A 13849-nucleotide genomic window follows, 5' to 3' on the forward strand; every position below is an offset into this window, starting at 1 on the left:
TCAAAGTCCCCCTTTCCCAGACATGTGACATTTTGTTTACCTTCTGAGTTCCCTTTCCCTCTTGGAGAGAATTCAATTAGGTGAAATGGAAGGACTCTGGCCAGCTCCAGCATGGCCGGCACGGCAGGCTGGGCAGGCAGGGTGGGCACGCGCGCAGGCAGGCACTGTGGGCACGGTAGGCAGGCGTGGGCAGGGCAGGCAGCGCGGGCAGGGCAGGGAGTGCGGGCAGGCAGGCAGTGCGGGCAGGGCAGGCAGCGCGGGCAGGACAGGCAGGGCGGGCCCAACTGCAGCAGGCCTTGTCCTTCTCTCTCATTGCCCTGCCTTGCTAAAAACCATACGATTACATCCCTAAAGCTAGCCACCAAGGTCTATTGGCTAACTTGGCTGCTTCCTCCTCCTGGGGCTGACTACCAAGGTCACCTATCAAAGTATTAAAGTCCAGCAATCGAAAGCCACTTTTGGCTCACCCAATTAACATGCTCAATTAAAATTAAACACCTCATCCTAAGACAGGGTCTTCCCTTATACGTTATAAACTGCCAGTTCCCATGGGCCATGTCTGTCTAGTCTCTATGCAGAGGCTGTCAGTCCTCTGTCCCCCTCCTTTGGGACAAATACACCTCCTCTCTCTACCTTGTTCCCTTCTTCCTTCCCTCGTCCTCTGTCTCCTTTGTCCCTTATCCCTGCCCTCTGTCCCTCTGGGGCAAATCAATCTCCTCTGTGCTGAGAACTTGGTCCTGGTGGCCTCTTTTTCCTTTCAGAAACTGCTATAGAAAAAAGGCCAGCCTCGGATACTTAGTGAGACCCGGACTCAAAAGAAAAAATAAAGAGGGTGGTGACATGTAGCTTAGTTGAGGAGTGCTGTCTCAAGGTCTTGGGCTCAATCCCAGCATTGCAACAACAACAAACACTCTGGGAGGCAGAGGCAGGAGAATCTCTGTGAGTTCGAGGCCAGTCTGATCTGCAAAGTGAGTCCAGGACATCCAGGACTATACAGAGAAACCTTGTCTTGAAAAAACAAAACAAGACAAACAAACAAACAAACAAACAACAACAAAAATCTGATTTAAAGAGAAGATCTGGTCTTTTGTTAGAATGCGATGATCACATGCTTTCATTTCACTGGCACATGCCAGGGCTGAGGGGACCGCTGCCAAGCACCAAGTGCCTTGAAGTCACCAGGCTGTGAGGAGGTCCAAATTAATCTACAAAGAGAGGTCACCCAGAGAGCCCCTAACTAAAACAGATGGAGAGGCTGTTGCTTAGGCACTAGATGTTCTTTCCTAGCCTCCGACTTCTGCCTCCAGCTACCTCTAGCTGAGAAAGTAAGAGACAGCTCCAAACTCCTGACCCACAGAAACCACAAGACATAATAAAGTGATTGTTTGAAACCACAGGGATTTGGGTTGATTTGATATGCATAATGGACAATACTAGGTACATGGAAGGTGTTTAGTAGGTGGTAGGTTTTTTTAATCTAATAACTGAGTTTATTATATGAAAAAAAAATCTCCAACATCTATTCCCCTGACCCAGTAAATTTCCTTTGACAAACAAACAAACAAACAAACAGAAAACCTTGTGGATTTGTGCCCGTAGATCAACTCAATATATTTTAATCCTGATACCAAAATAATGCAGGCTGATCAATACTGCTCAGGCAGGGATGAGGTCATTGTGGAACAAAGCTAGGAAGTGCTACTTTCTGGGGGAGGCGGGGAGACCCTGTGTGCAGAGAACGCATGCAATATAGCTGTACGGTCACATGTACTGGCTGTATTTCCTGGCCTCATTTTCCCTGTGGAGTGTTATGTTGCTTTAAAGCTGGCTGTGGTGAGCCTTTAGTCCCAGTGCTCAGGATTCAGAGGCAAGTGAATCTCTGTGAGTTCAAGGCCAGCCTGGTCTACAAAGTGAATCTAGGACAGCAAAGGCTACACAGAGAAAACCTGTCTCAAACTACTGTGCCTCCCCCAAAATCTTTAGTTGAATGTTTTCTTTTTCTTTTCTTTTCCCCTTTAAAAAAAGAAAAAAAAAAGAAAAAAAAGAAAAAAAAAAAGATTTTATTTTATGTATATAAGTATTCTATCTGCATGTACATCTGTATGCCAGAAGAGGGCACCAGATCTCATTATAGATGGTGTGAGCCACCATGTGGTTGCTGGGAATGGAATTCAGGACCTCTGGAAGAACAGCCAGTGCTCTTAACTGCTGAGCCGTCTCTCCAGCCCTAGCTGAATGTTTTCAGATTTCAAAATTAGTAATATGCCCACAAGATGAAGACAGGTAAGGTCAATCTCTCTTCACTTATTCTCCTAACCCCCATTCTTGATTACACCCATAATTTAACCAATATCCATTGTCTGGCATTTGCTCTTCCACAATTCAGCCCCCTCCTTCTCACTGAGTAGCTTTGGTTGACCTGGAATTCACTAGCAGGCCAGGCTATACAAGTGCAGGATTAAAGGCTTGGTGGCTTCAGCTTTTGTTCTGTTTTCCTTTTCAGCTGGAGGCTCCCTACGATGGACAGGTTGGACCCAGACTGGTGGGTGGGAGGCAACTCAGTCTTCCAAGTGCTGAAATGATGAGAGCTGCCTCATTCTTCTGGTTCATTCAAACAGAAGCAAGTGTAACTGTGTGTGTGTGTGCAGTGCATATGCAGATACAAAGATACTTAATTATCGTGTTGGTGGCTTTCATTAGTGAATCACTGTTGCGGCTGCTTGTTTCACCCGACCAGCGCTTCCTGGTCTTTGCAAAGTAGCCTTGGCTGCTGTCACCGATTTGTGGCTTGAAGGAGGAGGGCAAGTTTATTTATTCCTTCAAAGTTCTGGAGGCCAGAGGTTCAAGATCAGTGTTACCTTGGTACAACCCAGCCTGAAGTTGTCAAGGCTGTCTCTCCTGGAGGCTCTGAACCTGTAGTAGTGATCTGTATGGAAGGCTTGCATACATGCTTTCCTCTCCCCCTGCTTCCCTCTGTGAGGACACTTCCCTTATGAGCCCACTGGATAATCTAGGATTGTTTCCCCATCCCAGATGCAGTCCCCTTCATCCCAGCTACAAAGTCCCCTTTGCTATGTAAGACAACCACCAGCGTTCTGCAGATTCAGCTCGTATTCAGGGGCTGGGGACATCATCCAGTCGACATCTGCCTTTTTTTTTTTTTTTAAAGGCCTATCTTATTTTATGTGTGTAGGTGTTTTGTCTGCACGTGTGTCTGTGTGTACTACGTGAGTGACTGGTGGTTGTGAATTGACTTGCGGGTGCTGGAAATTGAACTCAGGTCCTCTGTTTTTGTTTTGTGGCAGGGCCCTCACTATGTAGCTCTGGCTGTCCTGGAACTCACCACAGTTGAATTTCTTCTAAGACTGTAGGATAGACTACAACTCACAAGATCTGCCTGTCTCTGCCTCCTGAGCACTGGGACAAAAGGCATGTGCCACCATGGACCGGCTGCATCTGAACTTTTAATCTGAGTGCACACTAAGGGACTATATGATATAGTGCTGGCTGTTGCTTGTTTCACGTTTTAAGGATAGAGTCTCTCTGTGGGCCACAGTGGCTTGGAACTCAACACGTAACACAGACTGTCCTTAAATTTAGGCAAACTTTCTGCCTTGTTCTCTTCTCTCTCTCTCTCTCTCTCTCTCTCTCTCTCTCTCTCTCTCTCTCCCTCTCCTTCTCTCGTATTGTTTTTTTTTTCTCCCTTTGGTAATTTTTTTCTTTTCTATAAATTTAAAAAATTTCTCCTCTGCTTACCACTCCCTCACCTTTTTGGGGAGGGAGCAGATTGTGGTGTGGCAGATTGAATCTGGAAGCCCCAGGCAAGGTTAGTTAATTCTAAGTGCCTGCTTTGCTATCAAGAGATGCCTGTCTGACCTTATTTTAAGGGAGTGTGTACTGAGATAGCTCATACCTTTCTTGATAATAACACATAAAACAAACAAGTCTAATAACTGGGAGACATTTTAGGGTGAATCATTATAAAAGCTACTTCAACAGGGAGGTTGGGGAGGGGGGTCAATCCTGAGACTCCAGGGAGCTGGCTAAAGGCAGCTTGATTGACCTTAGACAGAGAAGGTGTTAGCCTAAAGTGGCCTGTTTTTAAGAGAGGCTCTTCTGGAAGGCTGACTCAGGGATGGTGAAAGTTCAGAGGCCTGAGGCTAGAAGAAAAAATTCAGCTCGGGCTAAAGCCAGGTGTGGTGATAATTGTATAATTAAAGCACTTGGGAGGATGAGGCAGGAGGATCATGATTCCTAGGCCAGCCTGGGTGACAAAGGGACACTCTGTTTCTAAATAAATTAAAAACAACAGCTGGACAGTGGTGGCACATGCCTCTTATCCCAGTACTTGAGAGGCAGAGGCAGTCAGATCTCTGAGTTTGAGGCCAGCCTGGTCTACAGAGTGAGTTCTAGGACAGCCAAGGCTATTTAGAGAGACTCCATCTCAAAACAAACAAACAAACAAAAAACAAACCCAAAATAAATAAATAGAACTCGAAGAAGTCCCAACAACCATTTCAGTTGGGCGCGATGGTGCATGCTGAGATGGTTGGGAGGCTGAATCAGGGGAACTACCCTAAACGGGAGGCCAACCGGGCTACATAGTTGAGTTTTGGGCCATCGTGGCCTATGGAGCGAGATTTTTGTCTCAAAAAGGTAAAAACAAACAGAAAATAATTACATTTAAACAGCACATCGCTTGTAGTTGGTAAAGCTAAGGTCTTGCTTAGCTATATTTGTCAAAACCTATTCCCTTTTTTAAATATAATTTTTATTTTTATTTATTTTTTTACATTGACCTGATTGATCGCATGCCATTGCCTGAACATGGAGTTCAATTTGGCAGGGATCGGCTCTCTCATCTACCCTGTGGATTCCAGGAACTGAACCCAGGCTTGGCATAGGGCACCTCTGTGGACTGAGCCACACACCCCTACCCCCACTTTGTTTTTTCGAAGCTGGATCTCAGTGACCTACTCCTCACACTATTCTAGGCTAGCCTCGAACTCAAGGCTTCCCTCCTATTCTGCTTCCTAGGAGTTGTGACTAAAGGCATGAGACACCAGCTGGTTTAAAACCTGGTTTTTCTTAGTGTCTTCTAAAGAACCACCGATCCACTAAGTAAGGGGGTTGGGCATAGGGTTGAGGAGAAGGGGATAGTTTCCAATTTTTTTTATTTTTATTTTTGGTCTCTTTCAGGGGGAAAACATGCTTAATCAGCGCTACAGACTTACTCCGTCAGTAAGAGGCAGGAACTTTCCCACCCCACTTTTTTATTCCCTCTTGTTCTTCTGGGTCCACCCAAGCTTCAGAAGGCCAGGACAGCGCTGAGGGTGACAAGGCAATGCAACACACCAGGGGGGCCACAAAGGCTCCTTTCCCAAATCTTTGTTGTAGCTTTTCAGTTGGGCATGGTGGTCCATGCCTTTAATCTCAGCACTCGGGAGGCAGAGGCAGGAGGATCACTGTGAATTCGAGGCCAGCCTGATCTACAAAGCGAGTCCAGGACAGCCAAGGCTACACAGAGAAACTCTGTCTCGAGAGAGAAAAGAAAAAGAAAGAAAGAAAGAAAATGTAGCTTTTCTTCTGTTCTTTCAGGGAGAGGGAGGGGGACCCGAACACAGGGGCGGGGTCAGTGGGTCCTTCCAGTTAGCAAAGTTCATCGCTGCCTGGAGGACATCCTGGGAACTAGCCAAAATAATCTCTTATCGGATTACCCAGTTTGCTGCTTTCAAACAAGGGACTATAAAATCCTGAAATGCGCTGGGCGTGGTAGCGCCGGCCAGTAAATCCCAGCCCTCTGGAAGCTGAGGCAGGAGGACTGCTTGGGAGTTCGAGGTTAGCTTCAGCTACACAGCGAATTCCAGCATAGTCCCAGGCTACGGTATGAGACTTTAGGTCAAACAAACTAACCAAATCAACTCCACCCACACCGCGGTGGGGTGGGGGCGGAGAAGCCCAACCCCTTAATCTCTTAAATTTACATTGTGTCCTACCCAGCACTGACTCTAGCTGAGAAAACAAAACCTGCCCCTTTCTCCTCCAGCTTCCCAGAGGTGCCAGGTGGTGATTTGCAAAAGCATTGTCTGGCTTATAAGGGCTTGACAGTTAATGATTTGTCGCACAAGCCGGGCGGAGGAGCACCAGGACGCGAGCGAGCGCCGCCTCCTGTCTTCCGGGCCTGGGCACTTCTCGGGGTTCCGGGCAAGCGAAGCTTGGAGGGACCCCATGGAGGCCGAGTCGCCGGCGAGAGCGGGGGTCACCGAGCCCCAAGCGCAGGGCGCAGTAGGCACTATCGGCAGCCTACTGAGCAGGATCCGAGCCAAACTCTTCACCTGGTGAGTCCAGAGCGCGGGGCGGGCCTGGGTGGCGGGACCAAGGTAGGACCCGCGGGCGATCCGCGCGCACGTGTGTGCGGAGCGGGGAGCCTAGGCACCCAGGAGGTCGCGTTTCACCTGGGTGCTCCCCATCCTCCCTATTCACCCTTAGAAACCGCGACGATGCTTTTCAGAGGTTACGCGCGGGGAATTCATCCGATTGGCATTGTGAGATGGGTCCTCTAGCCCCCCCATTCCCGCCCGTGGACAGGGTGGGAGTCACCGTGGATGCAGTGGTGGAGGGCTGCCCAGCCTGGCTCTTGGCAGGTGGAAGTGCTGCCCTTCCTGGCTCGGTGCCCGCATTCCTTCAGATCGAGATCCGTGCTCACCCGGCCTGGTGATCGTCCCCAACTGGAGTTCACTCAAGTGAGAACGCTGGGTTAAGTTTTGTGCTACTGCGAACCGGAGACCGCGTCTGCCCAGTTTTGGCGCCTGAATGAGGCGACATGGCCACCTCCGGAGCTATGTTCCAAGGGAAGCAGGTGGCTGTTGTCACTGTGCTGTGTTGAGCTGTAGGTAGAGATAGATGTTCTCAAAGAGTTGGCAGAGACTCTGGGGAAAGCTTTCTGTGGTCACTGGATGATTTGCGTGCTAGAGACACATAGATGCTAACATCCTAATAACGAAATCCATTTGCCGAGCATTCACTCTGTGCCAGGCACTGTGCTTAGCCACGTATGTGGACAATAGCACTGCATCTCCCTCACTTTAGGATATGGCGCTATTGTTAGACCCACTTTCCATGTAGGGAAACACAGGGCTAAGCGATTCACCTGGGGATTTTGAGAGTGCCAGGATTACAGGCATGTGCCACTATCCATCCATTTCAGTTGAAAGATTTTGAAAGCTATGCCCTTGAAAAGACATCCCACCTTCAGAGCTGATCAATAAATGTATATACATGCATTTTTTGTCATAAATAAGCATAGTTTTAAATAGATGCGCATGATAAAAAGGGGCAAATTGGCCCCAAATTGCCCACTGTCCACCAGCTGCGTAATGTCCCAATAATCTGGCAGTAATTGATTAGGAGGGAGACATTACAGTGGCATTATCAAGGGCACAGAGTGTGAATTCAGATCTTAGTGGACAAGTGTATGCTATTTGCACTGTGAGGATTGTTGCAGTGCTACAGCCTAGGGAGCAAGTTCATGCTCTGAACGAGTCAGACCATGGGTTCAAGTCCCAACAGTAGGAAAAAAAAAAAGTGATAAGTGGGAAGGTAAGAGAGCTCAGTGGTTAAAAGCCCCAGCCACCAAGGCTGATTACCTGAGTTCATTACCCATAACCTCTACATGACGAAAGGAGAACCAATTCCCCCAAATTGTCCCTTGATCTTTATGCATGTACTGTGGCCTGCATGCCCACACATAACACACATACAGGGACACACAAATAAATAAATAGCTGCAAAAAAAAATTAATAATGTTCTACACCACCCTCCCCCCCAACCTGATTACCCTGCAGGGCTCTGAGAAGAACCATTGGTTGGCTGCACAGCATGGCCCATTTCAGGGCCCTGCACAGGTTAGTTGCCACCGTCAGCTCTCCTCATTCCTTGGTAATGGGAACATGTGGTAACTGGGGAGATGCCAGTGACCCTAAGGCTGGAGTAGATAACATAGCAGACAGCTCAGCAAGGCGTACCGAGAGATAACATCGTCTTTCTCTTCATGGTGTTTTCAGGTTGCGTCTTAGAATCAGATTTGTTCTGTCTCTTGGTGAGGTTTGGTTCGCTGCTCCCTGAGGGCCTTTGCCTTTCTTCTTCGCGTGATGGCGGTTTGTGGGCAGCTTACGTACCCACGGATGGCCTTGCTTAACATCACCTGTGCATTCTGCTTAAGCCTCAGTACAGGAAGCAATGAACGAGTAGTTGAGAGGTGATAAAGTTCTTTTCCTACTTTAAAAAAAAAAAAGTCTGATAGTATTGTTTATTATTGCCAATAATTAGTCCATGCCTACACAGTGACTTTATGTATACTGGCCTCTTAGATAATTTTCAGCCCAATTCTCACACACTGCTTATGTATTTTCATTGTTGTGTTAACAATAAATGATGTTAATAGGAAGGCAACGGCAATACCTACTTTAAAAAAAAAAAGTTTTATTTATTATGCATCTAGTGTTCTTGCCTGCATGTACGCCTGCACGCCACAAAAGGGCACCAGATCTCATTATAGATGGTTGTGAGCCACCATGTGGTTTCTGGGAATTGAACTCAGGGCCTTTGTAGGATACAGAGAAATAGGTGGTAGTTTCATAGAGTCTCCCGCCTTTTTTTTTTTTAACCCCTTGCTCCATTCACCAAAAGAAACAAGAAAACCTCTTTTGATAAATGGATTCCAAATACCAGGAAAAGTTAGGGGCCTGCGGCAGATTGTTTTCCCTATGTGAAGTGTATATTCTGGGTGACCCCCAACTCTTGACATAGCTGCCTCCCTTAGGGTACTGACATTTTTTTCTTTGAGGTTGTGAGTACTAGGTTACTAGGTTGATTGTGGAGGAGCATGACAGTAACCCCATCACTCAGGAGGTGGGATGGAAACTTCAGAGGCGTGCTGGGCATTCAAGGCCAGCTGCAGTGATACCACATCCAAAAACAAACGAGGGGGTGGGGTGGGGAGTCTCAGGTTATTCCACACGTTCAGTGAGCACTTACTGTCTGAAGCACTCCGGGCCTCTTACCGCGCACTTCTGTTGCTCTCAAGGCGAGTGATATAGTGTAACAAAAGTCATGGATTTCTAGAAGGGCCAGAGGGCACATATGCTCGTTATTCATATACCATCAGATTCTTTACATTCTGCCATAGAGACCTGAATTCATTCATACATTTCAAAATGAATATTCCTTATGACTGTCAACTTTCTATCTCTAGCAGAAAACTTTATTATCTCATGAGTTTATCTTTTCTCTTAGCAAATAGATGACAAGCTGTTGAGGGCATAGCTTTTTATTATATATATATATATATATATATATATATATATATATTTTTTTTTTTTTTTTTTTTTTTTTTTTTTTAATTTTTTTTGTAACACGATGCTAGTCAAGTTTTCCTTTGTTTTGTTTTTCATTCAATGTACCTTAAATATCTGCGGTGGCCCTAAACTAATCTTTCTGAGTGGGGCAGTAGGTATAACTTACTTCCTGCTTTCAAGAGGGCTCATAATCAATTTATAGTAAGAAATTATGATAAGTGCCAGTTATGATAAGTACAAAGTCCCACGGTGCTGTTGGGCTAAAGTAGCGAACAGAGCTGCCTTCCAAAGTTCACGGTTGGTACAGAGGAGGAAGAGAGGTCAGGCCTGCCAGGGTGAGGGACAGCTGAGAAACTGGAAGTTTTGTCCCCACAGGTGAGAAAGAGGTAGCAAGGTTTGGAAGCGATAAGAGAGTGCTCTGCTTAAAGGACTGCAAGGCAGTTGGTGTGAGGAGGGCACGGGCTGGAGGAAGGGTGACCAGCAGCAGTCCGTCAGTCTATAAGTGCACTCCTTGTTAGTATGAGTGTACAGGAACACTTGTCTTCACCACTCACCAGTGGTGCATTGGTTTGTGGTGGATGTTTTGTCTAGATGAATGCCTGTTTAGCACTGGCCTGCTTGGTGCCCGAGGAGGTCAGATGAGGGCATTGGCTCCCCCTAGGGCTGGAGTTACAGACAGCTGTGAGCCGCTGTGTGGGTCCTAAGGACCGAACCCATGTCTTCTGGAAGAGCAGCCAGTACTTTAAGTTGCTAATCCACCTTCCTAGCACCACGAAGTGTGTTGCTGTATGGCATTCTTTAAGGACATTATATGAAATGAAAACATTAATAGACTTTGTGCTGTGGGGACCTGGGCAACCCTTTGTCCTACCTGTTTCTGTACACTCTCCTAATACCATTTCTGTTGTGCAATTTAATTACTATCTGCTTCTACGAGATGTGGGAGTCAGAAGCAGTGTCAAGTTTTGTCGACTGTTATAATATAGTTTATTATAAGCACTTTGAATAATTCCTCATTGGGGGCAGCTGTGCCCCCTGGCCTCTGCCCAATAGATGCCAGATGCCAGCACAGGACCCTCACCCCTTAACTCACACCCAGTATGGCAATCAAAAGTATCTCCCGACGTTGTCAGATGTTTGTTTTTTAACTCCTCAGATGTTTGGGCTCCATGGTGCCCAGTAACTTCCCATGTCCACCCTCAGATCATAGCTCTGTGCTGAGGGGTCTTTTGTTTTTGTCTTGAGTTCTGAAGGAAAACCAATGGCCCAGTGACATTAGACAGAGGGGACTTGAGAGGGGGTGTGGGGAACCCTAGGACCCTGGGTTATAGTGCACAGTCGAGCGCTTTGCTCCTTTTTGACCGGTTTCATCACTTTCTCAGCACATGCAGTGATTGTCTCTGTGTGGTAAAGGAGTTGAGGAGAGAGTAGAATTTAAAAGCTCTCTTCCAACAGGCCCTCCACTGGCCTCTGGCCACACTACTCAGGATCTCTCCCCAGAATAGTTGTAGACAACCTTTGGGTTCGTCCTGCTTCTCTTTGCTCCTTTTTCCAGGCTTATTTGAAAGCAGAGAAGATGGCTACCAGCCTATTTCTCATCTTGACAACACTTCTAGAATATTCCTACAGCCCCTCTTCTCTCCAGTTCCTTACAGCCACTACTGCAGTTGAAGCCTTTATCATTCTCTCATCTGGACTCTTGTGACTTCCATCCACGGTCTCATTCGCCCTCTCAGTCAGTCACCTCACTTACACAGGAATCAGAGAGATGTCAAAAAAAACAAAAGGGTAGCATCGTCAAACGAGAACTCCTTGTTTATATTCCACTGTCCCCATGACAGACATGCCTACACAGTTTGCTTTCTCATTTGACAGCTCAGACGAGTAACTTGGCTGGATCCCATAGTTGGCGAGTGGGCAGAGAGTCATGACTGATTCTAAAGTGAAACCTGCTTTGCTAGTTCTGAGTCCTCACCCTAGCAAAATCGAAAGCCGAGGCTTTAGGATTCTGCCCTTCATCTGCCCCGCTGATGTGCAAACTAAGAGGTCTCTTGGGAGTCCCTGGAGGTCCCTCACAGGTTGCCCTGGGGAACAAATGAAGAGTTTCTTAACTGGTCTCTGGCATCCACAGATACATTGCTGTTGCCATTTGTATGCTTGGAATTTTATGCGGGATGCTCAAATTATTAACAGCAGTCCTCCAGGATGGGTGGCTTGGAAACACACAGGAGTTCGTTCCTTGTAGCTCTGAAAAGTGGGATGTCTGAGACTGAGGCTCTTGCAGATTTGGTGTACGGTGTAGGCATATTTACTGCCTTATGGATAGTCATCTTCTCACGGTGCTTGTACATAGCAGGAGGGGTGAGAGAGCAATCTGGGGCCTCTTTTGTGCATCAACCTCAGTCGTAAAGATGAACTCTGTCCTAGTTACTTTACCTATTGTGATAAACACTGTGACCAAAAGCAACTTGGGAAGGAAAGGGTTTATTTCATCTCATAAGCCACAGGCTGTTATAGAGGGGAGCCAGGGAAAGGACCCAAGGTAGGAGCCGAAGGAGAGGCCACAGATGAACACTATTTACTGCTTTGCTTCCCGTGGCTCAGTCAGCTGGCTTTCTTGAACAACTCAGGACCACCTGCCCAGGGGTGGCACCATGCCCAGCAATTTGGCCTCCTCGTATCAATCGTTAATCAAGAAAATGCCCCATCCACTTTCCTGTAGGTCTGTCTGATGGAGGCAGACCCTCAGCTGAAATTCCATATTTCATCTTGTTTGGTGACTCAGGTTTATGCCAAGTTGACAAAAACTAGCTGGCACACACACTCATGACCTAAGCACCCCCAAAGCTAAGCCTCCAATGGTGCCATCTTGAGGATGAGATCCTAACACAAGAATCTGGGGAGGGTAGCAGCATCTAGTCTGCAACTGTGTTTGAAGAAACCTGCAGCTAACACAAGGCTGAGTGAGGGCTGCTGGATAGCCACCTGACAGATCTCACAAACTGCAGGTCCAGCTCCCCACGCCCTCCCTCCTCCATCTCTCTCTTCCTTTTTTTTTTTTTTACCTGTACATAATATTTAATTTCAGTGTTTTAAAAATTATGCTAAAAACATACATAGTCTGAAACTTCCCTTTATAGCCACTTCTATGTGTGCTGTTCACAGATACCAAGGGCAGGCCTTGCAGCCTTCACCACTGTCCACTTGCAGAATTCCAAACAAAATCTATCCCCTGCCTGCCTGGCCCTGGCAGCCCCTAGTCTTTATTACTTCCTTTCTTTTTCCTTGCTTCTCTTTCCTCTTTCTTCTAAAAATATCTATCTATCTATCTATCTATCTATCTATCTATCTATCATCTATCTTTGTATCTATCTATGAACCTATGTATGTATGTGTGTATGTGTGTATGTATGTATCTATCATCTATCTGTGTATGTGTGTGGGTATGCTTATGCTGAAGGTGAATAGAAGTCAGAGGATAACTTATAGGAGTCATTCTCTTCTTCTGCTGTGTGGATTCTGAGTATTAAACTCAGGTCATAAGGCTTGGCAGTAAGTGCCTTTACCTGCTGAGCCATATCATCAACCCTAGTCTATTTTGTCTATGAATCTGACTTCTCTAGATGCCTTGTAGTGATGGACTAAGCTCACGTGGCATTTGTCTCTTTATGAGCGCCTAAGCATCTCCACACGAAGTACAAGGGCCAATGTCACCTGCTCACTTCCTGCTCCTGGATTATCAACCAGAATGATGGTCAGTTTAGAGACAGAGACACACCTGTGCTTCCCTATGGATGCCATCCTTTGTCCTTTGGGTCTCTCCTCAATGCTTTCACTATCTACCCTCTTCTTGTGGAAGAGGCTTAGGGTTTTGTGGACGGTACTAAGGTGGGAATCCGTGCCTCTTTTTCAGCCTGTCCTCACGCACATCTTGGTTGGATGCTCCTCTTCTCCACCTGAGCTTGATGGTAACTACCACTAGCCCGGGAGAGTGCCTTAGGGTAGAAGCTGTAGTTCTTTTTGGAAGCCCCTGTAGTACTTTGCCCTTGGCATAAATCCAAAACGGTAGCAGTTCTTCTCATTTTGGAAATAGGACAGATCCATGGGAACAGTAAAAACCTATTTAAAAAAAAAAAAAAGGATATCTTTACTTGTTATCTTTGGCAGTTGCATATGTGTAAATAATGCATCTTAATTATATGCACCACCAACTCCCCTCCAGAAACTCCTTGCTCCTCCCTTCCTCCCTTGTGTCCTCTCTGCTTTTGCTATTAATGACTGTCTGAGTCCAGGTAGTCTGCCTGTTGGAATGCTGACGAATCTTGTTGACTTGATCTCATGCAGGTAACTATAGATGTGTTGAGTTCAAGGGTGCAGTGGTCATAGACATGTCCCAAAGGCAGCATTCCACACACTCTTTCCCATCCTCCAGTTCCTATAGTTTCCCATCCCTTTCCCAAGATGCTCCCTGAGCCTGAAGGATGGGGTGGGA

General features: G+C 46.6%; 1 protein-coding gene across 1 annotated transcript in view; it reads left to right on the plus strand.

Moving 5' to 3' along the window:
- Positions 1-6072: 6072 nt before the first annotated feature.
- The window catches only part of Slc35f2 (solute carrier family 35 member F2), a 47163-nt gene continuing 39386 nt past the window's right edge, over positions 6073-13849 (plus strand). The window contains exon 1 of the mRNA XM_051156473.1: positions 6073-6338. Within this exon, the coding sequence (XP_051012430.1) occupies positions 6112-6338 (227 nt within the window). The 5' untranslated portion in view covers positions 6073-6111. The remainder of the gene's footprint in view (positions 6339-13849) is intronic.

The sequence above is a fragment of the Acomys russatus genome, chromosome 14, assembly GCF_903995435.1.
Source record: "Acomys russatus chromosome 14, mAcoRus1.1, whole genome shotgun sequence".
NCBI classification, from domain to species: domain Eukaryota; kingdom Metazoa; phylum Chordata; class Mammalia; order Rodentia; family Muridae; genus Acomys; species Acomys russatus.